The 22,933-nt window shown below is 52.4% G+C and overlaps 1 protein-coding gene across 1 annotated transcript in view; it reads right to left on the bottom strand.

Moving 5' to 3' along the window:
• Window positions 1-22,933, bottom strand: part of CACNA1G (calcium voltage-gated channel subunit alpha1 G) — a 130,215-nt gene that overhangs the window by 54,360 nt on the left and 52,922 nt on the right. The window contains exons 5-14 of the mRNA XM_054393724.1: window positions 22,371-22,530; window positions 20,901-21,192; window positions 20,363-20,455; window positions 17,972-18,794; window positions 17,823-17,867; window positions 16,426-16,787; window positions 5,049-5,200; window positions 4,403-4,588; window positions 3,191-3,305; window positions 2,530-2,685 (exon numbers count right to left, since the gene is read on the bottom strand). Of these exons, the coding sequence (XP_054249699.1) occupies window positions 2,530-2,685; window positions 3,191-3,305; window positions 4,403-4,588; window positions 5,049-5,200; window positions 16,426-16,787; window positions 17,823-17,867; window positions 17,972-18,794; window positions 20,363-20,455; window positions 20,901-21,192; window positions 22,371-22,530 (2,384 nt within the window). The remainder of the gene's footprint in view (window positions 1-2,529; window positions 2,686-3,190; window positions 3,306-4,402; window positions 4,589-5,048; window positions 5,201-16,425; window positions 16,788-17,822; window positions 17,868-17,971; window positions 18,795-20,362; window positions 20,456-20,900; window positions 21,193-22,370; window positions 22,531-22,933) is intronic.

The following is a 22,933-nucleotide window of genomic DNA, read 5'->3' on the forward strand; positions in this document are numbered from 1 at the left end:
GGGTCAAAAATAACCATGCTGCATAAGGTCCTGCGTGAGCCTCTTGACAGAGAGGCAGGTTACCAAATGAAAAGAAGGTGAGGGGAGGGGAAGAGAGACTCAGCTCTGCAGAATATATTGCTCTGCATGTAAAGTTTGGAACAGGTCCTTTTTGTTTCTCAGACGCTTATATACATCTGCTGCCTAGCAACTGGGGCTGCAAAGCCACACACTAAAATTAACGAGGTGCTTGTAGATTGAGGAAAGGCACTCAAGGACCAGGGATATAAAGAGCAGCAGCCCCAGGATGATGTTTCAGCCCAGAAATCTGAAGGAGAATGGAAATAAACCCAGAAACCCAACTCTGAAGAAGGGTCAAATGCAATCACGGAAGGGAGATGCCAGGGTTTGTTTACAGCAAGAGCTGACCTCTGTTAATTCTGCTTAGGAGAGGATCGTTGGTGTGCTGGCTAGCAAAAACCAGAAGAAGATCTGCTTGCAAAGCTACACATCAGCAAAGCTGCATCAACATCAGCCAAACCTGGCCTGACCTCCAGCAGACTTCTGCTCCCTGCCTGCTGCAGGAAGCTTGCATTGAATTGAGGGATCTCTGGATTCCATTGCTATTTACTGGAAGAATGGAAAGAACTCAGGCTCACCAGGACATGGAAGGAAGATTAGTGTTTAAATGCCATCATCAACGCCTGAGATATAAACCAGTACTGCCATCAGTCACCAATTACAGAAATCTGCTGCTGAGTTCATTGATATTGGGCAGAACTGACCAGAGGGGTTTGACCTTTGGAGGCTGCACTGGATCCCGTTCCCTGCACTCACCTCTCAGTCCCAGCAGGAGCACTGCTGGCTTCAGGCTGTCTCAGAGCTTTCCTGCATCCCAGGTGACTCCCTGGCTCACACTGCCCTTACAGCACATTTGCAGCTGACATGGAAATGTTGCAGCTGGCTCAGCCCAGACCAGTGCTGCCCCTGCACATGTGAGGCTGGGGTGGGTGATGGGGCAGCCTTGCTCCAGAACCTGCTGAAAGCAAATCTGGGGGGCTGCAGGTGGTTTCCCAACTCCAGGGAAGACACCGCCTCAAGAAGGTGGCTCTTGGGATCAATCACTGCACATGAAGCCAGGGCATGGATGCCCAGGGGTTTAGGCCTTGGGCACAAAGCGAGCATGGGATCAGTGGCTGCCCAGGGAGGGAGGTGGCAGCAAGGAGGGGATGCTGTGGCACCAAGCACTGGGCTGAGCCAGGGAGCAGAGCTATCACTTCCCTCGAGGGCCAGGGCTGGAGAAGGGGCTGCTGCATTTAACTGCTGCATCCTTTCCTCCTGGGAGCCGGGGCAGCTGGTGATCTCCTGCTCTGGTGACGTTCAGCCAACCCATTTGCTGGACTTAGACAGAGGTTCGGTTTGGAAGCCACCATCACAAGCAGACACACACAAAGGGACCCTGTGCTGCTTGGGAGAACCTGGCAGGGACCTTCTCTTGAATCAGTGGGCAGGGGTGGGAGGTTGCAGACAGAAACAGCTACAACAATGACAGAAAAGAAAAGCACCAACATGGAGAGAGATGATACAAAAAGTAACAACCCCAAATTTCTCCTTGCTACCTCCTGGTACGACTCCATTAATTTAACTCCAAACTGAGTTCCAAAAATAATATTAAAAAAAAAGTTCAGTGCCTCTGCTCATAGGGTATAAAGAGATTGTGACACACGAGCAACAAATCTGAAATAATAGTCATCCTAAGATGCTTACAAAAAAAATAGAGAGAGTGTAAAAGCACAGCCTGCACAAGCAGACCCCAGCAGCAGCTGTGGGTTAAATTGACCTCCCCGACCTCCTGGGCAGGCTGTAAATGTCCTCTCCCCTTCTGATGACAGGTGGTCAATTGTTGCAGGGGGTGGGTGAGCAGCATGGGGCCCCCACTCTGTGGACCAGGTGACCAAGTTGCACAGCTGGGCAGGCAGGAGGGTGAAAAAAGAGGCTGAGTTCAAAGCTAAGTGCCCACCTGCCCCTTCATGAAATCCTCCAAGAATACCTCATGGAAGTTCCCAGCCTGAGGAAGCAGACAGCAGAGAGCAGAAATTGTATACTTTAAACTTTGCAGGGCATTGCAGGGCTGGAAATGGAACCAGCTCCATGAATGCATGCCTTCAAAAGAGAGAATTGTGTCTCTAATCTCTCACCAGCCTGCCCAAGTTTTCAGGAGGGGCTTCATATCTGGCTGCCAGACATGGGCAGAGCTGTTTCAAAGGCCCTGTGACGGCAGTAGGCACAGCCTGACACCACTGAGCCCCACTCCTGTGCTAACCCATCAGTGCTGCACTGAAACCCTGCCCTCAGAGGGTTCCTGCAGCCACCTCCGCCATGGCTTAGAAACAGAAGAGGACAAGAAAACAAATAGACCAAGCACTTTTCACCACTTCTTTCAAGTGCCACTCCTGGAAATGTATTACTGTCCAGCTCAGAAATCAAATTCCAGCATTTGGAGGCCCCGAAACTTTAGAACACAGCAAAGGCACAAGCACTGGACATTACCTCTGTCTGGAAACCTTCCACCAGAATGGCCACCAGCAGGTTAAAGAGAACATAATTCCCAAAGGTCATGAGAGCAATGAAGTAGAGAGCAGCCCACGAGGAGGTCGATGCCATGCCATTATAGAGGACCTTGTTCCAGTCTTCCTGGGTCAAAATCTGCAGAGGAAGAATGGAGATACTAGAGCACAGTGTGCTGTTCTCCTGAGCCTGGATGGATAGCTCTGCTCTGGATGGGCCAAGTGAGCATCCTGCTTTTGGGGTACCCACTGTAGCCATAACCACAGGAGGATAAACCTGTCCCATCTTTTGAGCCAGAGAAGAGACAGGATCTCAATAGACAGATAGGGACTTAAGCCAGACACTGTTCTTTGTCAAGATATCACTGCAAAAGGCCCTGACTTCTCGCCACCTCCACCCTCTGTGTGACTATCACCCACTCAGCCCATGCCCTGTCACTGAAAAGCCTCCTGCCTCTGCATCCCTTCCTCACTGGCCTTCTGGGAAACAGTCTGAGAACCCCTGAGTTCCTGCACTTGTGGATTTGGGTCCTCTCCCTTCTGTGGCAAGTAGCTTCACTGAGCTCTGTCAGATGCCTTGGAAAATAGTTCCATGCCTTGCAACCCCGAAGCACACAGGAGCTGTGGCATTGTCCCTTTGGTACCTGGAAAACGGTGACGATGGCCCAGAGCAGAGAGTCGAAGTTCTTCCTGTCGGGCAGCGTGTCCCCATCCCGCTCTGAAGCAAACTTGCAGCCAAAGAGGTGCATCCCCAGGATGCTGCAGGGCAGGGAAGGCAGGGGCTCAACAAGAGGACCAGGGGACAGGCCACTGATGGCACAGCAGGGCTGACAGGCTCCCGCTGCCACCTGGGGAAGGCTTTGCATTTTTAAAAAGATGAATCATTCCCTCGCTGAAAACCACCCTAAGACCATGCAACTCAGCTGGGAATTTGGGTCAAATCTGTCAAAAAGTTTCAGCCAAAATCTTCTTGCTTTTTCTGCCGCTTTGGTGTTTTGTTTTTTTTTTTCTTAAGTCAAAATACTGTGTTTCAACATTTTCTAAACAAAATGTTTTGAGTTTCTGTTTTACAACGACACGTTTTCAGCAAAATATGCTTCAGTTGAGTGAGGAAGACAAAAAGGGTTTCTGCAAAGTGCCTGGATGAGATATATCAGGGGACCCAAACCAGCGCTTGCAGTTTTGATAAGAAAATACGCCTTTCATTTTAGATTCATACTAAAGGAATAATCTGATTTCCCCTGCTCTCAGCCAATAACTTGAATAATAAAATTAATACAGCTCTCCTGAGCACCATGTCTGCAAACGGGGGTTTGGAGTGAAAAGTCTCGGGGTGAAGGGACATTATTCCAAAGACAAGAATGGCTTTGTCCAGCCTTCCCAGCACCTGGATTGCTGGTACACCACCACTGGCTGTTACAAGGAGACTGGATCCTCTCAAAATCTAGACCAAAATCCAAAAATTCAGGTCTACACCAAGCCTGTTTCCAACATTTGGACTCCTCAGAAGAGGCCACGGTAGAGCAGAAGCACCCCAGTGGCTGGTTGGATCTGAGCACTGCCCTTCCCTGGCCAGAGCTTATCACCAGTCAGCGAGTGATGGGACTGCTGTCTTGGGATGATGTCCAGCGGTCACCCAGAGAAAGATTTGCCTTGCAAACCACCTTGCAAAGACACATGTTGTTTGGCCAGAGCTAAGAGACTTTAGTCAGGGCAGCAGGCCCCTACCAGTACTGTTGCTGGGACCATTCAGCTCAGCCATGTCCTGGCACAGACTCGTCCATCTCCTGGCTTTGCCATGGGATCCCACCTGAAAACCCAGAGCAACCCCAGGACAGGGAATCAGAAGCGCTCACCTAAAGATGAAGATGAAGAGCATCAGCAACATGCAGAACGTGGCCACGTTGTCCATGGTCTTCATGAGGACTACCAGCTGACGCTGCAGGGCTGGCATGAAGCGGACCAGCTTCAGAACCCGCATGAGCCGGAAGGTGCGCAGCACTGAGAGCCCTCCGCCTTGCTGGCCCACGATCTCCCACACGCTGGGGAGACACAAAGGGCATCGCAGGGTGAGAAGACAAAGCCTAACACAAAGCCATGGAGAAGAGGAGGCAGACGGAGGGTGAAATTCAGAGAGAAGAGGGATGGGAAGTGGATAAAGATTCTGCCAGTGTCCCTGGTGAGTTGGACTCCATCAGGCTTGCAAAGAGTCCCACTCGTGTCAGAACCACACCTACAAATCCACAGCTGAGCTGTAGGGGCAATCACAGCCTTTGCACTTGTCAAAAAAACAGAGAGCTGCTTTGTCAGGCACTGGGTGTACCACTGGGATCCTAGATTCCCCCAGGGCATGGGGACTGGCCTCTCTCTAAAATGACCATAAACCAACCTCCTATTATCAATTGTGTCCCAGGGAGGTATTTGTGCCCACTCTCCACTGCTTTCTGTTTAACTGAACAGCCAAACATGGGGAAACACACAAAAAGACTTCTAGGTTTGTACCTGATCACCACGATGATGCCATCAAAGATGTTGTATGGGTTCTTAATGTAGCCAAAAGGACCATAAACGAGGACTTTCAACAGCATCTCCAGGGCAAAGAGGCTTGTGAACACTATGTTGCTGATCTCCAGAGCATTGGTAAGCTCCTCTGGCTGGGGAAAGAAGAGGAGGGGACAGAGTAAGCAGCACAACTCACCACCCAAAGTTACAGCTGGAAATAGAAAGAGCCCTGAGCTGCAAGTGCAGGAGAACCAGCAGTGTAGGGTGGAAATGGCAACAGCTCACCCCAGAGCCCAGGAGAGAGAACAAAATCCCTGACACAGCATGTAAGGGTCAGACACCTGCTGTGAGCTTGAGCAGGTAAACATAGACCTGCACAGGCATGCAGCAGGGGCGTGCAGCGGTGTCCCTGCTGCTTCAGCCACCAGAGCAGCTCTCCCTGCTGCTCCTCACACACAGCCTCTTCACTGAGCACCTCGGCACAAGGTTTAAGCTCAGGTTTTCCAGAAGCAGAGATCTGAGGCAATTGTCCTGGGTTCAGCTGGGACAGAGTTAATCTTCTTCCTGGCAGGTGGCACAGCCCTTTGGCTGCAGCCAGCGGACAGTGTTGGCATCATGCTGATGTTTCCATTGGTGCTAAGCAGCACCCTCCCTGCCTCAGGGACTTTTCAGCTTCCCACATTCTGCCAATGAGCAGGGGGTACAAGGAGCCAGGAGGGGGCATGGCCAGGATAATTGGCCAAAGGGATATTCCCTGTCACAGGGCATGGTGCCCAATGCATGCACTGGGGGTAGATGGCCGGCAGGACAGGCCATGCATCAGTCAGCAGTGGAGAGTAGCTCCAGTGCGCATCACTTGGCCTTTGATCTTGGGTTTTGTTCCTCTTTTTGCTATGTTCATTTCCAAAGCTGTTCCTACTATTACTTTATTTTAGTGGTTAAACTGTTCTCGTCTCAATCCATGAGCTTTACTTTTGTTCTTGATTCTCTTCCCCACCCCGCTGCGAGGGGACGAATGAGTGAGCAGCAGGGGATGCTCAGCTGCTGGTTGGGATATCATTGGAATGGCTCAAGAAACCAATGGCTCATTGGAATGGCTCAAGAAACTGCTGCTGAAGAAGGGCCTGACCCTGGCATTCCAGACTGGCAATCTAAAAATAGAGGTAAGGAAAAAAAGCCCTTAAAACAGACATCCAGTAATCTCAGACCTAAATCAATAACTTTCTAGCATTGTTCACAGAGGGCTCCCACATGCCTGCTGGCTCCGTGCTGCTTCCCCTGAGGCACTGAAAACCAAGGGGCAGAGGAGAAACCCAGGTGGCATGGTGTGTTCAGGATCAGTCCATGGCAAAGACAGGAGCAGAATCTGCAGCACCAAATCACCTCTCCCCATTTAACCCCAGCACACAGCCGTAACCTCCTGTTGCTGCTTAAAAGCTTCATTAGCAGGAGGAGCCGAAGTCCGGCTGGCAGGTGGCCACAGACTTGCGTGGGCAGTGCCGAGATGCCTGGCAATGGGCTGGCACAGCTCACTGAAGCCCTTAAGCACACCAGGTACTGGACTCCTGGGGGGAAACAGCAGCATTGCACAGAAAAAGTAATACAAAACCCATAAAACAAAGGAGTGGTGAACGCTTCCTGCACCTTCCAACATCCTCGCTGAGGAACAGATTCCTTGGCTAGAGCTTGCCAAACACCCTGGACTCAGAGCCCAAATCACCTCCTCCAGGACCCAGGCCCAAAGCACAAATGTGGCAGCTCCTGACATTGAACTGCCCCTGTTAAATGCACACACCTGTGGGAATGCTCAGACAGAAGGAATAAACAGGCTGAGAGCTGCAATGCCAGGCTGCAGCTGAGGGCCATTTCAAATAACCCAAACTCTACATCAGCCTACACAAAATGCCAGCTGACTGGCAAGTGCCCAGCACCAAGGCAGGATGTGTGCTGTGACCATCACTGTAGCGATGCTGTGGGAACAGCCTCGTGTTCCTGGGAGCTTTGCTCCCCATCCATCAGCTCCACTACCCTGGGCCCTGAAGACTGTCTTCCACTCCCGATTCCACCCTGCAATTGTGCTGCCAAATCTCAGCAGCACTGAAGGCACAGCCCAGGCAGTGCCTCAATGCACCAGCAGTGCCCAGCACCTCCCAGCCCAGCCAGTGCCTGGATGCACCAGCAGTGCCCCTCACATCTCATCCCCACAGAAGCTGACATGGTAAACCTGACCAGCCCAGCAGGGATGGAGTGTTCATGGCATGGGTTAATGAAACTTGTGCCTCCTGAACACCTCCTGCTTGGAGATGGCACTGGGAGGTGCTGGCAGGGTGCAGCTGGGTGATGTGGGGAGCTGCTGCATGTGTGGTTCAGCTGTGGCACCACACAGCAGCTCATCCATGAGGCCTCTGTAAACACTGGATTTTGTCTCCAGGACACCTCGCCTCGCTGGACACAGAGGACACATGTCCTGGATACATCACTCCCTGTTAGCTCTCTGCTGGTGTGGTGTCCATTTGAGGCTGTACCCACAGCACCCTGATGAGCTCCGGCAGCACACTTCAAGAGCAGACAGAGCAGCCTCCCCTGTAACCATCAGGGGCATCCACCCAGATGTGACCTTGCCTGACAAGGTGTAAGCCACAGCAAGGAGGGGATGTCCTTTGCTTCCTGCCTGGCATCAAGCAGGGCACCGCCAGGATGGGGCAGCAGGAGGCAAGGGAGGCTGTCCCAGGTACTGATTGTTACCTCAAGGGGTGGCACACACTGCTCCTCCCTGTGCCAGGGGCTCCTAGGTGTCTCCTCAGCAAGCAAGGCTGAGGCAACAAGTGGAGGAAAAGGGTCTGGGGCCATTGGAAGCCAAGTCCCAGGGGCTGCTTTCCCCAGTTGCTGAAAGACAAGCCCTGCTGCGTGACAGGGTGCAACCAAGGGCCCTGGCAGACAGTGCAGAGCTTCTGGTCCTGCCTTCCTGCAGCCACGACCCATATAAGGCACAGGCATGGCACAGGCTCTTCACCATCATCAGACTTGCACCCAGTGGCATGGGCATGGCTGACATGGGCCCATCCATCCCCATCTCCCTCCTGGCCAGGCTGCAGCCAAACCTGGTTATGCCCAGCCCCTGTCCCTGGGGATGTCAGCACAAAGGAGCAGAAACATCCCAGGGTCTTTCCTCTCTATTTTGCTAACAACAAAACTGAATAGAAAAAACACTCTGTCTTTGCCACAGCACAGAGGGAGAGGTGGGGTGGCTGGCCAAGAGGCAGATTCCTCCTGATCCCAAGGGCTCTTCTTTTGTGAGTGGCTCCAGAAGACCATGAAAAGTTCTAAGCCATTTGAATGGCTGCAGAAGGAACCCTTCTGAAAGCATTGCCATGGTAACTGAGGAAAAATAACACAGAAAGAAAATACCAACCTCAGCTATTTCACAGGAAACACCACCAGCATTTTACTGACTCATCACTTGCAGATTTTTAATATACATACATAAGAAAAAGATCAGATAGGTCAAAGACAGGACTGCCAATCCAAGGCTGCTCCACTACAACCGTCCCCACCCTTCACAGGGGTGCAGGTACACACTGGGGTGCCAGGGAATGGAAGTCAGGCCACCAGTCCTGGGGCAACACACAGCCAGTTCTGGTGAAGGGAAGCAGCTATTCATTAATCAAATGAGATGCCCTTATTTTGCCCTCTCCCATACCTGATTCCCCATCATTTATAGCTCCTGGCTGTGTCCTCAGTCAACCTTCTCCACGCTCTGCCCTCATGGCACCCACATTATTCCCCTCATTGCCTTGATGCACCTGCTGAGCCCTGGTTCCCTTGGGGAAATGAGGCCCCTCCTAGCTCCAGAGCCACTCACTGCTTCATGGACGGACCCTCAGGCCATGACATTCTCAGCCATGACTCTCTGTGTCCTGGGGGCTCCTCGGGAGGCTTCAGGCTCTAGTGACCATCCCTGGTCCTGCAGTGCAAACTTAAGCCGTGCTTGATCGGAGCCTGGCAGAGCCAGAGGCTGCCTCTGCTCGCCCTGCACCAAACTGGCTAAAGAAAACACGTCAGAAAGCTCGGCTCCTCCTGGTGCTGGAGACATAGAATGGGCTCAGTGTGTTGCAGGAGGACTGCTGGCAAGTTCAGGATTTACAGGCATTTATTAGAAGGAAATGACTCTGACAGACAAGTGACCAAGTCCAGCATCATCCCAGCACTGTGTGGGAAGGAGGATTTTTTGTTAGGGGCTGTGTGGAGGCTAAGCACATCATGCCAGGGCAGGTGATGCTGTGAGAAAGGCAGGAATGCAGCTTTCACCTGGGAGGAAGTAGAGCTGTCTGCACAGGACAGAATTCCCTTCTACCACTACTCATGTCCTCACCTGCCACCTGCTCTTTCCCCTTCTGGTCAACAAATGTCCTTTCCCACCCAACACATGCAGAAGAAAGAAGGTGAGTCCCATGGACATGGCACCTTCTGATGCAAGACCTTCCTCTCCACGACATCCTTGTTGAGCAGCCATGGCCAACAACTGAATTCTCCAGCCCCAATTGCCCATATGGGGCTGTGTCCCATGGCCTCCTGTCCACCCAGAGCCTGAAGTACAGTTGAGGGGATGAGTCCCAAGCACAGTGGAGAACCTCATCAACCACCCTTGAGGGAACCTGCCATGAACTATACCTGCTCAGGACCACAAACAGGATCTGCAGACCATGCTCTGCACCACCAAGCCCTGGGGCTGGGCTCTCTTTACCACTCGTAGGAGGCACTGCTGATAGTCTTGTCTGAAATGCTTCTCTCTCTCAGCTTTCTGGATTTCTGGATGAATCTTATCCCACAAAATGCAAGAAAAACATGAACAGGCACATCCCTCTGGCCAGGTTTTGGAGGAGCTTAAGCTGAACAAAAGATGCATTTCCACTTGGTCACACCTTGTAAGTATTTGAGATTTAAAGCCTTCTATTTCTAGTTAATCTAAATCGAGTTTGAAACTTATCTCCCCATTTAGTACTAGAGAAGGCTCTGGGAGAGCAAGGCAATAAAAAAGCTAAAGCCAAAGGCTGTGCCTGTGCAGCTCCTGCAGAGTTCTGCTGAAGCCAGGGTTCTGGTGCTCTAGCACTGTCTCCAATGCTGACCCAAGAGTTGGTCCTTTCCTAACATCAGCAAAACACAAATCCAGTAGAGAGGAGGGAAATGTGCTCAGCTCCTGTCCCTGCTCCTGCTGGGGGCTGAGCGAGGTGCCAAGGGGCTCTGTGAGGACACAGGCAACAGCAGGGCAGAGTCATGGGCACCATCAGCATTGGAACCAAGCTCTACCAGGAGAGATGGAGAAAACAATGGACTGATCCCTGGGAAATCACCAATAACCATCAATCAGGAGCACCTACAGACAAAAGCATTGGCTGGTGCAATTTGAGGATGCTCCACAAGCTCTAGCTGAGTTTGCTGGCTCCCACCCAAGCAGAACAGCACCACAGTGCCTGGCTCTCTGCAGCCAGCAGTGATTTCTCATCTGCACAGGGATGAAGCAGACATCATCTTCCCATTCCACCAAGCTGGAGTCTTCTCAGCACTGCCTGAGCAGAGATAACTGGAGGGTACAGATGGCAGCTGAAACAACAGCTCTAATGATAGGATCTGAGGCAGCCTGAGTGTTGCCAGCCTCAGAGCTAAATTAACAGGAAAGGATTGACACTTACAGCTCCCCATCCAGGGAGCTCAACAGAACTTTAGTAGATGTCAAGGAATCCACACAGGCTCATCCCTAAAGCATGCAGAGAATGGAATTATCTGATAAAACCCCCATACGCTTTCCAATCACTTGAAATCTGATTTACTTTTCAAAGCATTCAGTCTCCAGACGCAGGACAAAGTCTGCTTGGCAGCCACAGCCTATTCACTCTGATGACTACAAGGGCTGTGGCCTCCCTGTATTTTGCACAGCACTCTGAAAGAGCTTCCTGAGCAAGACAATTAAAGCACACCAGTTCCTACAAGACCTCACAATTCCCTCACATCACTGAGGAGAGGAGAAACCCTCGAGGTGCTTAAGAAGAACTGTCCCCAGTAACAAAGAGAGAGCTTGTTCTGCAGTCAGGGATCCCAGTGATTAACAGCTCCGATGACTTCCATTAGTTCTGACTTGGCTCCTCCAGTCTTCAGCAACTAACCCTTAATAAAAATAATCTCTGCATGAACAGGAGCTAATTGAATACAGCACATGCAGATCTATAGGGCACCACCTTTTCTGATCCTGGGAGTGCCCTGAGCACCTGCAGCAATGAGAAGTTGACCCCAGCTAGAAGGCCTGCATCAGGCAAAGGCAGCAGAGCTGAAGGAGGGGAAGCCTCTCTGCACCACCAAGGATTTGGTGGCTTGGCTAGGAGGACCTGGCACAGGGGAGATGTGTAATGGAGTTAAACAGAGACAAGGGACATGCACCAAAGTGGAAGTGGGATATCTCTAGGAAGAGAAGATGATGAATCACCATGGGACCAGCTCCTGGGAAGAACCAGGGACAAAGAGATATTGCCTGGGGACAGGCTGCATTAGTGATTGAAGGGATGCACAGGTTTCCTAATGCTGCTGCTGACCCTTCACCTCCCCTCTCCACCATCCTGGATACCTGAGAGTTTCACATCCTCTGGCACTGATCAGCAAGACTCCCATGTTCTCCAGCCCCTGCTGTTTACACAAACAGCCACTCCAATGCCTTTTGCCAGGGACTCCCTGTGATGTTTGGCAGAGGTGCTTGGTGTGCCTGTGCTGCAGTGGTGTTCAATTGCAGTGTTAGCAGCCGCAGCATCAATCCCCTGCAGCGTGTGTGCTCAGCAGGCTGCACCAGGAATGCAGCTGAGAGGCTGCCATGGGCTGAAGCTGCTCCTGCCTTCTGCAGATGGAGTCTGCACACCTGGTTCCTGGCACTGCTGCATTGTGAATTTCTACAAAAGCCTGCTGGAGCTGGGAATTCTCCACCACCTACCCTCCTGCTAGGGGGATGTCAGGCACCACCTCCTCTCACTTCATCGAAGAATTCCATCCCATGGATGATGAGCTTTTCACCTTGGGTGCTGTCCCAAAGAGTCATAGAACCATTTAGGGTGGGAAGGACATTTAAGAACCTCAAGATCAGCCCTTAACCCTGCACTTCCAAGTGCACTGTTAAACCACCACATCTTTTAGATACCTCCTGGGATGGTGACATCTCCACTTCCCTGGGCAGCCTATTCCAGGGCTTGACAGTCCTTTCAGGGAAGGAATTTTTCCTAATGTGCAATCTAAACCAGCCTTGGCACAAATTGAGGCCATTTCCTCTTGTCCCATCAGTTGTTACTTGGGAGAGGAGACTGACTCCAACCTGGCTCTAGCTTCCTTTCAGGGAGCTGTAGAGAGCCAGAAGGTATCCCCTCAGCCTCCTTTTCTCCAGGCCAAACAACCCCAGTTCCCTCAGCTGCTCCTCACAAGACCTGTGCTTCAGATTCCTCACCAGCTTCATTGCTCTTCCTTGGACACTCCAGTGTTCACCCTGCCATCTCCAATTTGCTTTAAAGAATTCACAAAAGGTTCTCTGTTGGTCTGAACAATTTCCCTTTCCTTCAGAAACATCTGAGGTTTGGACCAGTGTAGATGCAAGTCCCCACAAGCTGCAGCCATGGATCTGAACCAAAGGCAGCTCTGGGGGAGTTTCTCGTTACATTAACAATGGCAAAACAGAGCGGAGGCGGCAGCTGAAATTCAAGTGCTGTTTACACAGGAGGATGTGGGGGATAGTTCACATAGCCCGAGTTCAGGCGAGGAAACCTGGAGCAGCCAGGCAGCTCAATGCAAACCAGATTTTGAAAACAAAAACAAAACCCCAAAGCCCTTCTTCAAGGAAGCCGCTGTTGAATTCTTTCCCCTGCTGAGGAGTCCAACATCACGCCTCGCACTGAAGCCTTTTCATTTCACCCCAAGGAAGGACTTGGAGAGAAGAAAAAAAGCATCACATTATGGAACAGGGCCTGGCTCCCAGCCAGGGCTGGAGGAAAGCAGCATAGAAAGCCTCTGGATCAGCAGCAGATTCTGCTCCTGCTCTGTGGCAGAACAAACTCCCACAAAGCCCCAGCCAACTGAATGCACGGCGTTCCAGAGGCTCAGCTTCCCTAAGGCGGATCTGCAATTGGTTCAACCCTGTCTTTAAAATCCCCTGGAGCCTGCCTCTAAATCACCTTTATGTTTCTCTCCCCAAAGCTAATAGTTTCTACCTGCGTTTTGCTTCAGTTCTGTAGAAAAACAAACTATTTAGCAGTCACATTAATAATCCACAGCAATCTGCTTGTCATTTCCCTGATGGAAAATTTCACACCACTGCCCAGCAGCCATGACGTGGTGAGAGCTCTCAGCACCTCACGCTGCTCCACTCTTCTCCCACTGCTCCCAGCACTCATGAGAAAGGCAAGAGTCAGAGCTGGATGGGAGGGAAGGATGGGCACAAACAGAGGGTTCAGCCTGGTCAGGTGTACCTACAGCTTCAGGCATGAGCAGAAACAACACAGCAGAAACTTGATGCTGAGGGAGGAAGTCCACAGGCTCGTGGCAGGAGGAGCCTAAAGGAAACCCAGTTACTGAGCCTCCAGCCATACAATAAAAAGTTATTAGTCGATAATGACCATACTGTGGAAGGTGGCCTATGGAGAGGAGCTTCAAGATGGAAGGTTCTAAGGTGGAAGGTGAATTCCCAGGGATATGAACCACCTTTGCTGTGTGCACCCAGCACCCCTGGCCATGGGTGTGCACTCTGGCCAGGTTCACTGATGGGTGAACACAAACAAAACAGTAAGTGACTGGGGCCAGTGTTTTCATATTCCCAATTCCCACCCATTTTGATGTGCCTTCAAAGAACCACCTTCAACCTAAATACTCCAGCCTGCCCTTCTCTGGCTGATAGGCCTGTCCAGCAAGCAGCTGAAAGACTGCTTCAATGTTCTAGGCATCATCTTCCATGGACAAAAGCAGGTCCCTCCAGGATGTCCCATAGTGAGATGCAAAGCCTCCAGAGGAGCATATTTTTCTCCTCCTGTGGCTGTAATGAGGATCTCAGCTGATCATCTCCTGTGTTCAACTCCAGGTTGGTAGCTCCAGAGATGCCAAATCCCACCCAGCACTGCTGAGGATAGATGGAAGGGCAGAGCCTTCCTCCTCCCAGAGTAACCCCCAGCCCATCCTCTGTCACACATGGTAGCTGCTAGCAGGTCCTCTCCTCTCTGCAAGGTGCTGGTGAACAACACAAGACATCTGACATGGCACCATAAAACATGTCCTGAAAGCATCTCTCCTAATACAGCCCAGCGTGCCCGGGGTGGCCTCACGTGAAAAGTCCAAGAGGTAAATATTCATTAAAGAAGCAGAGAGCCTAACCCAGAAAGTCTCAGAGTCAGGCACTCCTCAAGTCCCCCCACATCTTTGCAAACATCAGCCAAGGAAGGTAACTCTGGTGTGGTTATCAGCTGCACTTTTAGGAAAGGCTCTTCTAAAAGAAAAAGTAATAACCATCACATACTGGTGTTTATGATCCCTGCAGAAAGGCCTGGGCCAGCATTTCCCCTCTCTAATTCCTGCTCTCATAACTGTCAGATTATTGAGCTGCACACTGTTAACCTCCCGAGCTCACAGAAGACATCTCTCTGCTCCCTGCTGCCACTCTGAGCAGAGGAGCTCCTAAAGCCAGGCTCTGCTATTCACTCCCATGGCCCAGGAGAGAGGAATCTGGAGCAGCACCAGCTTCAAAGACAGCAACTACCCATGGCATCTGGAGTCTCCCCACGCTTATCAACTCCCTCCACCTTCCTACCCAAAAGCCACCATGAAATTCTGCCTGTTTCCATGCAGTTACCTACCGGGGCTCACTGCTGGCCAGGGCAGAGGCTGGCACCCTGTTTCCCGACCTCCCCGAAGACAAAGAATTAAGGAGCTGTGTTGCCCTTAGGGCAGTTGATGATGGGAGCTTGCTCAACCACCCATCCCCAGTGGGATGGTCCCCCTGGTGCATGCATGGTGGGAGCCTATACCAGCATCTCTCGAAGACACTTCTGATGAACAAGCTTTGACCTTCCACCCCTTGGACAATCACAGCAAAGACAGGGAGGATCTGCTTCCACCTCTCAGCCAAAGGAGGCATACAACTGTTGTCAGTTTCCCCAGCCACCTCATCCCAGCTTCTCAGGAAGTGATCTTCCCAGTATCATTAAATAAAGGTGGAATCACTCAGGCTTCCCTGCAAAGCTCCCACCAAGGCCATCACATGAAGGTGAGATCTGCAGGACTTCAGAGCGTTGGATGAGTACTGCAGAGAGCAGTTAGCCAGCTGGGCTGCAACCAAGGCACCAGGGAGAAGGTGCTGGCTGGAAGGGACACACTGAGCACAGTCACAGCTCCCTGGCTCTTGGTCACTGAGGCATTAATGCCATGAGAGGACATGAGAACGTGGACCTAATCTGCAGCCACCACTGGGAGCTATGGGTGAGAGGCCTCTGCATGCAGCTTTGAGTGACCATGAGCACATGAGGAAGGGAGAAGAGTAAAGAGCCATGACTCAAGAGGTGAGGGAGGTCCCAGCAGAGGCTGGTGGTGGGATAGGGGTGGCCAGGCCTGCTGGGAGCCCTCAGCTACACGAGGGATTTTGCAGCATTTCAACATCCTACTACGAACTCTTCCCCTCAGCTCCAAGCGAGCATCGGCAGCACCAAGGCACCCCACAACTGTGGCAGGGCCAAGGGCACCACAACAGGTGTACAAATGGCAGCAGCCACAAAACCTACGTGAGGCCAAGCCATACAAAAGCTTCTCTAAAAGCAGAGCTCTTGTCATCCTTAAGGAGACATCGCAAGAGGAACGAGGCAGCTCCTTTCCTTAACGACTCTGCCTAGGGAAACGCTCTGCCAGATGCCAAGTGCGAGACACTGGGGCTGGGGCAGCCTCTTCTCTGTGAGGGGTCAGATAACCCAGCAGAGAAGCAGCCAGTGAAGAGGCTCTCTTGGAATCAGCTTGCTATTGCTGCAGCACTCACTTGGGAGGCAGAGCCATCTGCTACCTTCCCTCCAGGGACCACAAATTCAATAGACTGCCCTGCCTGCAGCTGCACTGACCCAGCAGCCTGAAGCCGCCAGCACTGTGGAGCTGGCACAAACCTAGTAGCGAATAGTTGCTTGGCCCCTGCACCACAGAAACCAGCAACGTGTAGTGCTGCCCACCTGATGGTGGTCTGGGCACAGTGCCAGACACCCCTGGCAGGCCTGGCATGTGGGAGCTCACCCCAATGCCTCTCACCCCAAACCATTCCCCCCACGGCTGGAGTCAGACTCACAACCTCGCCTGCATCGTCGCTGCGAGAGGCCAGAACAGCACTCACCTGCTCGTGGTACTCGATGCCCATGCTGAGCGTGTTGATGAGAATGGCCACCATGATCCCGCGGCCAAAGTATTTGCTGTCCACAATCTTGCGGAACGTCTCGCACACCACTCGCCAGAAGGCCAGTACCCGGCTTGCCCTCTGGGCCCCGACTCCGCCCCACCGCGGGTCCCGCCAGTCGCTGTACCGAGCGTCCTGTGTGAACTCGTAGACGCCGTCACTGTCCGAGTCACCTGCCTCATCCGGCAGCTCGGCCTCGCCCGCAAATGCCTTGAGGCAGTACGGGCAGCTCTCAGGGTTGCAGGAGTCACTGTCCAGCTTGGCGCAGGGACTGGAGATGTTACAAGAGCTTTGGCAGGGACCTGAAACATCAAGCTCAGTCTATCAGCCAGGATGGGCCAGAGGAGCAACCCCCAGTCCCTGTTAGCACCACAGACATTTCCTTCACAGTTAAAGAGCCCTAGGCAAAACCTGGGCTCTCTGAGCTCTTTCTCCCCAGTTACAAACCCCTCTTTGCTACTCCCCGACCTTGCCACCAGCCCAGGACCCCTGACCCACCTCATTATACCTCTGACCATCACAGCAGGCAGAAAGCCATCAGCCCTTCTAGCTCTGGCAGGTCCAGGCTGGAATTACCAAGAGTGCCACCAGCAGCCCCCTCCTTCCCTGCTCCTGCTGTTTGCTGATGCTCTCAAATCACCAGCTTACTTCCACACAGCAGCAGCTGCAAGTGGCTCCTGGATGACAATACCAGCAGGATATTCTCCCAAAATTCCACCAGCTGGCTGCCAGGGGAGAGGATATCTACAAAGCACACATCTGACTCTCTCACAGCTGCAGTGCAAAGGAGAACCCAGTCCTAAACCAACTCAGACCCCAGCTCTGTGTATTTAGCTCCTGGGCAGCCCTGGGCTGGGGGCAGGAGTTGGTCTCTTCCCAGCGTAGCTCCTGGCTGGAAAGGTCAATGCCATTGCAGTGGGGTGGAAAAAGCGTTGTTTGACCCACAGACAAAGCTTGGTCAGAAATGCTTCTTGAGGTGGAGAGGGTGTGCACTAGACTAACCCAAGCTCCCAAAAATAAGGATGTGGAGGAGGGAAGAGCACCTTGCAGCAAAGATATGGAAGTATGGAATCCCTGATCCAGGAAAGCTGCAGGAAATGTTATACTAAGCCCAGTTTCTCCCCATTTTAGGAGTGCAGGGATTTGGGAAGTGTTCCCTGTAATTGCAGAATGAACTGGTTTGGGGGAGAGATGGGAATGTGAAAGGAAATGAGTTCATTGAAAATGTTCCTTTCACTTGGAATCTTGCAAGCATGAGGTGAGGGAGGCCGAAACCTCGCTCCTGCTTTTGCCTATCAGACACATGAGGTAGGGCAGAAGATTCACATTGGCCTCACCTGGAAAGCCATCACCTTTCTCCAGAACATGGACCGAGAAGAATCCTGCAGAGATTCAGAGCAAGAAGTCAGCTCACAGCTTGTGCTTCTGCGAGGCACCCCCAGACCAACAGCCACCCCCAGGCTCACCTGCACCCCCCCAGGCTCACCTGTGCTCTGTGTCTCTAGCAGCTTCTGCATGCTGCTGTAGGGCCCGGGTGGGATGTTGAGGCTTGTCAAGGTGCTGCTCCCAGCACTCACCGCTGCTTCCCCCAGCTTCTTCTCTTTTAGCATCTCATGGGAGGTACTGGGGTGCGCCATGGGGTGCACCGTGGGGTACACTTTGCTGCCTACTATGTTCTGGGGGATCCCCTCCGGGCTTGGCAAGCCCAGGCCTGGTTGTGACAGGGATGACTGGCAGAGCACTGGCTCAAAGTGGCAGTCAGCGTGGTAGATGCTGTGGACAGACTCGGTGGTGCTGGGAGTGGTGCTGGGGGCCCCATGGGGGTTTGGTGCCAAGGAGGGGAGCACCAGCCGGTTGGTCCCATTGTGGAGGGAGCCAGTCTCCACATCGCTGATCTCTGGGCTAGCACAGGGTGCTTGCAGGTTTCCATTGCCCAGGTGATAGTGGTGGTGGTGGTGGTGGTGGTGGTGGATGAGGTGGTGCACGGAGGGCCTCTTCTTGTGCTGGTGCTTCCTGGCACAGCGGTCAGCCCCTGCCTTGCTGGTAGGGCTGGTGAGGAAGCCCATCCTCATGCCTGCCACCCGGTAGGCCTCCATGAGCTGCTTGCTGCCTTTGCGGGCGATGTAGACCAGGTACTTGAGGAGCTCATCGTAGCAGCTGCCCGGCTCTGAGAAGCTGGCAAGGGTGCTGGCATTGGACAGGTAGCGCACACGCTGCTCCTTCATCAGCTGGCTCTCACGCTGCTTCGTCTCAGAGAACTGCGTCGCTATCACCACCAGGCACAGGTTGATCATGAAGAAGGAGCCCACCTAAGGGGACAGGAGCCATCAGCCACCTCCAGGTGGCCACACCCACTCCATAGATCTGCCTGACCCCACGCTCTAGCACAGGGAGCCAGAGGCAAACCCCAGCCAGCCCCTCCCCTGCATCACCTGGCAAGGGCCACCAGCCAGGTCTGCAGAAGGGCTCACTCACCGTGAGCCCAGGCCAGGACTCCCACGCCAGGACTCCCACGCCAGTTCCCCATGGAGGACACCACAGATCAAAGATGAGAGAAGATGATTCTGACAACCCCCTTTGCTCTACAGGATGGTGCTTTTCTCTCTCCACAGAGGGTGGTTGTAATTATGACAATTAGCAGCGTTGGGATGAAGGCAGTGAGCTCTCTGACAGTGACCCGGCAGCGCGTGGGCAGCTGGCGAGCAGAGCCTGCCCCTGCTAACGTGATTTGCGGGTGACTGTTACGCAAGGGCATACAGCCTGTACCCGCAGCTTGGAGATTTGATTTCCAGCCAGGGTTTCATGAGGTTCTGCCTTCTGCAGAGCCCAGTGTAGATCACAGAGGATTACTGACATGCTAATAGGCTGCTGGCACAGCACCTGGAAGAGTACCATTCGCCCTATCTCTCTGTCATTCCAGGGATGCTGAGAGCAAGGGAGTTTGGGGAAACTAAAAAAAGCATCATGGACTAAACGACCTCCTACCTTCTCATCAGGGTTTGAGTCCTGCTTTGATGAGGAGCAGAAATCCCTACAAGAGCCTAATGGACAAGGTGCTGCTATTTTTGCTGGACTCAGTCCAATTAGCCAGCAAGAATGAGACCCATCTCACTTAGGTACATCTGAGTGAGGCACCCAATGATCCTTTAGAGTCAAGAGAGAAACAGGCACATCAAGTCTGCAATGCATGTAATTTATTCTGGATGTCTACATTTGGAGATGAATCACTCTCTTAAAGCACCTATTTTTTTCCCTTTGATGATGAAGGGAGTCTAGACAACAACTCAGCCACTCACAGGAGACAACTGCACTTGCATAGATGACACCCATCATGGAGCCCACCACACAAACCCTTTGTTGGCTCCTTTGTGGGTGGTGTCAGATGATGTGAAGTGTGGGTAAGGCTGTGGGCAGTAATCTCTTCCCTCCATTCTTAATGTGCCCTCTGAAGTTTGGGACTGTTGTGCTGAAATTCTCCCTCTGCATCAAGGACCAAGCAATTGGGTTTTTCAGTATGGGGCAATTTCTGTACAGCCTCTTTCCCTTCCAGAGCTCAAAACCTGACCAAGGGAAGTTCACCTACTTTTAAATTAAAGTTGAGGTGACAGGCAAGAGAGCACCTTAGAGTACAAGCAGAGAAGAAGTAAAAGCAGCAACAACAGAACTGTATCTGCCATAGCCTGAGCACGTGGTTCTTTCTTCCTTCACCCTTGCAGAACATGCAGCTGCAGTACAGTGTCATACTGAAGCTGCCTGTCTTCCAGCCTACTGGGTTCTACCTATGTGCACTGTGTTTTCTACCCTGTTCTTCTAGGTCACTCCACTCAGCTCTCTTTGAATGCCAGGAGGACCCCCATGTTCCCTTAAGGCCACTCACAATGATCAGGAGGATAAAGTAGATGAAGTTGTAGAAGGAGTGTGCATCCATGACAAAGTACATGATGTCCACCCAGCCTTCCAGCGTGATGACCTGATGGAGACAGGAAGGGCAAACAGACCCAGCAAGGCTCAGTTACACCACCAAGTGCACGGGCAACAGTACAAGACACCGAGGGGCAAAATCCTTCTCTTACAATGCAAATATCCACATCACCAGCTGCTCAGGCTCAACCCAGCCCTTCTTTTCCAGCTGGACCTAAGGCCCACTGCTGCATTTTGCATAGGGAAGAGCAGTCTTTGCTCCACAGCAGGATGGCCTTGCTGCACTCACAGGGTTCAGAGACTGGCATATGAGATGGAGACACTCTCAAAGCAAGCATAACATTCTATCCCTGGCATTTTGAGCACCCGTGCACTACAGCAAAAGTGCTTGCTGGTGCAAAAGATCCCCCAAGAGTGACATTGTGCAGCCCCCCAAGGCATGGTGGGGGCACAGCTGACTGTGTCCCTGTGTGACACCGGCAGCCAGTGCTCACCTGGAAGATGGCGATCCAGGCGTAGCCAATGTTATCGAAGTTGATGGCTCCCTTGAAGGGGTTGTGCTCCCCAGCGGAGCAGTTGGTGTAGTACTGGTTCCAGTTGACACAGGACGTGTTGGTGGTGTCGTTGTAGGAGTAGTAATCCAGGGTGCACTCCAGGCCCTCTTCCCTCCGTGTAGGGATGCTCCGGCAGTAGCGCATCCCGTTCTCCCGAGGCTGGGAGCAGATGAAAGGGTTCTCGTCTTCGTTCTCAGTCTGGTAGTATGGCTCCAAATCTACAGCGTAGGGGCTGGAAGAGTCCAGACAGGGCTGGGGTTTGCACACTAATTGCAGGAGATCTGGCGTGGTAACAGTGTTAGTAGCACCGTCTGACATCTCTTACTCTGGACCTAAAAGGAATCCCCAGGGGCTCTCTCCAGCCTCACCAGCTGGGATGATGTTCCCAACCCAGGTAGTGCACTCAGCTGCTCAGCAGCCCTCTGATAACGTCATTGAGACTCACTCCAATTGGAAGTGCTCTGGCTTTGACTTCAGGTGACTAAGAGCAGGGCTTACCCCAGCAAGGCTTCTCTGAAATGTCTTTGCTGCAGTAAGATGGAAATCAGTTTAAGCTACTGCATCTCCTGTCCTCCTGGAGATGCTGAGAATTGCTTGGGGAGGCTCTATGTACAAGGACCTCCCAAGCATCCTGAAAACCAGAGACAGAGCCCTCATCTGCAGCTCCACAGTGCCTGTCCAGCCCAGAGATAAGCTCTAAATTCCCTCTGAGGGTGGCCTTACCACAGCAAACCAGGCAAAAACACTCTTCAGAGGAGAGCCAGCCAGAAACTGGCTTCTGGCTCTGCACACAGCTATCTCCTCAATGCTGCCAGGACTCCCACTAAAGCTTGTGAAGATATTTTTAAGCCTAGTTCAGCCCAGTTAATTCCTGCAAAATTGCCTTTAATACCCTTCAAAGCTTATCTAAACCCCTGAATTCTCTCTCAACTAAACAGCACCCAAATCTGCAGCTCCCTCGGACCTGCTCAGTGGTGAAGCAGTCCCTCCATGCTGCTGCCATTCATTTTCCAGGGACATGCCCTGGTAATGACTCTCCCAATCGCCCCTCAAGGGCACAACCCACAAGCTGATGAGGAGACACATGGGAGAAAAAAAAGGTGCATCAGGCCAGCTCCAGACCCAACATCCAACTTAGCTACAGCAGCAGCAGGTTGGTCTTGCTATGTGTGAGAGAGGGGCTTTTGGCTTGCAGGATGTCTCCATCCGAATGTGGATCTGGCTAGATCACCTCTAGGGAGTCAACATTTGAAAGCAATCCACTGAAATGTGCCGGAATGCTGGAGATCAGCAGAACAGCCATCAAAGGCTGAGCAAGAGCTGTGGTGGCATTTGGGAGCAGGGAGCATCTACAGGAGACCAGGACCTCTCAACAGAGGGCATCCTTGTCTCCTGGAGGCACAGACTCACATGCTGAAGTTCTCAGGGAGGAAGCAGCGGTTCCTGAGCAAACCTGCCCACAGCTGGACTCCCACAATGCCGAAGATGAAGAAGACAAAGAAGCACAGGAGCAGGACGTTCCCCAGCATGGGCAGTGTGTCCAAAAGGAGTGTCACCAGGATGCGCATACCTGAAGAGGAGAGAAGTCCTTCTTATCCCAGGTATGTCCTCCTGACCCTTTCCTTTCCATCCACACTTCTCATTTCACTGGCAGCCACTTCCACTGCCTTCACAGCCAGTGTCATTGCCACCTGCATGTGGCTTGCAAACACCCACAGCTTCCCAGTCCCCCTCTGTTTTCCCTCCAAAGTCCCTGGGACCACAGAATCAAAGATCATCAACTCCCCTGGAGCTCACAATCCCACCACCACTGCCAAGATGCAGCCATCTGACCACGGCCCTCAGTTACACCTCCCTCCATCCGCGCCCAGCTCCCAGGCACACCGACACACTTCCTGCACCTCTCCCATCACTCCCCATCTCAAGTCCTCTTCTCCTGGAGTTTTCCAGAAATTACACATCTCCTTCATTCC

Source organism: Indicator indicator, chromosome 29 (genome assembly GCF_027791375.1).
Source record: "Indicator indicator isolate 239-I01 chromosome 29, UM_Iind_1.1, whole genome shotgun sequence".
NCBI lineage: Eukaryota > Metazoa > Chordata > Aves > Piciformes > Indicatoridae > Indicator > Indicator indicator.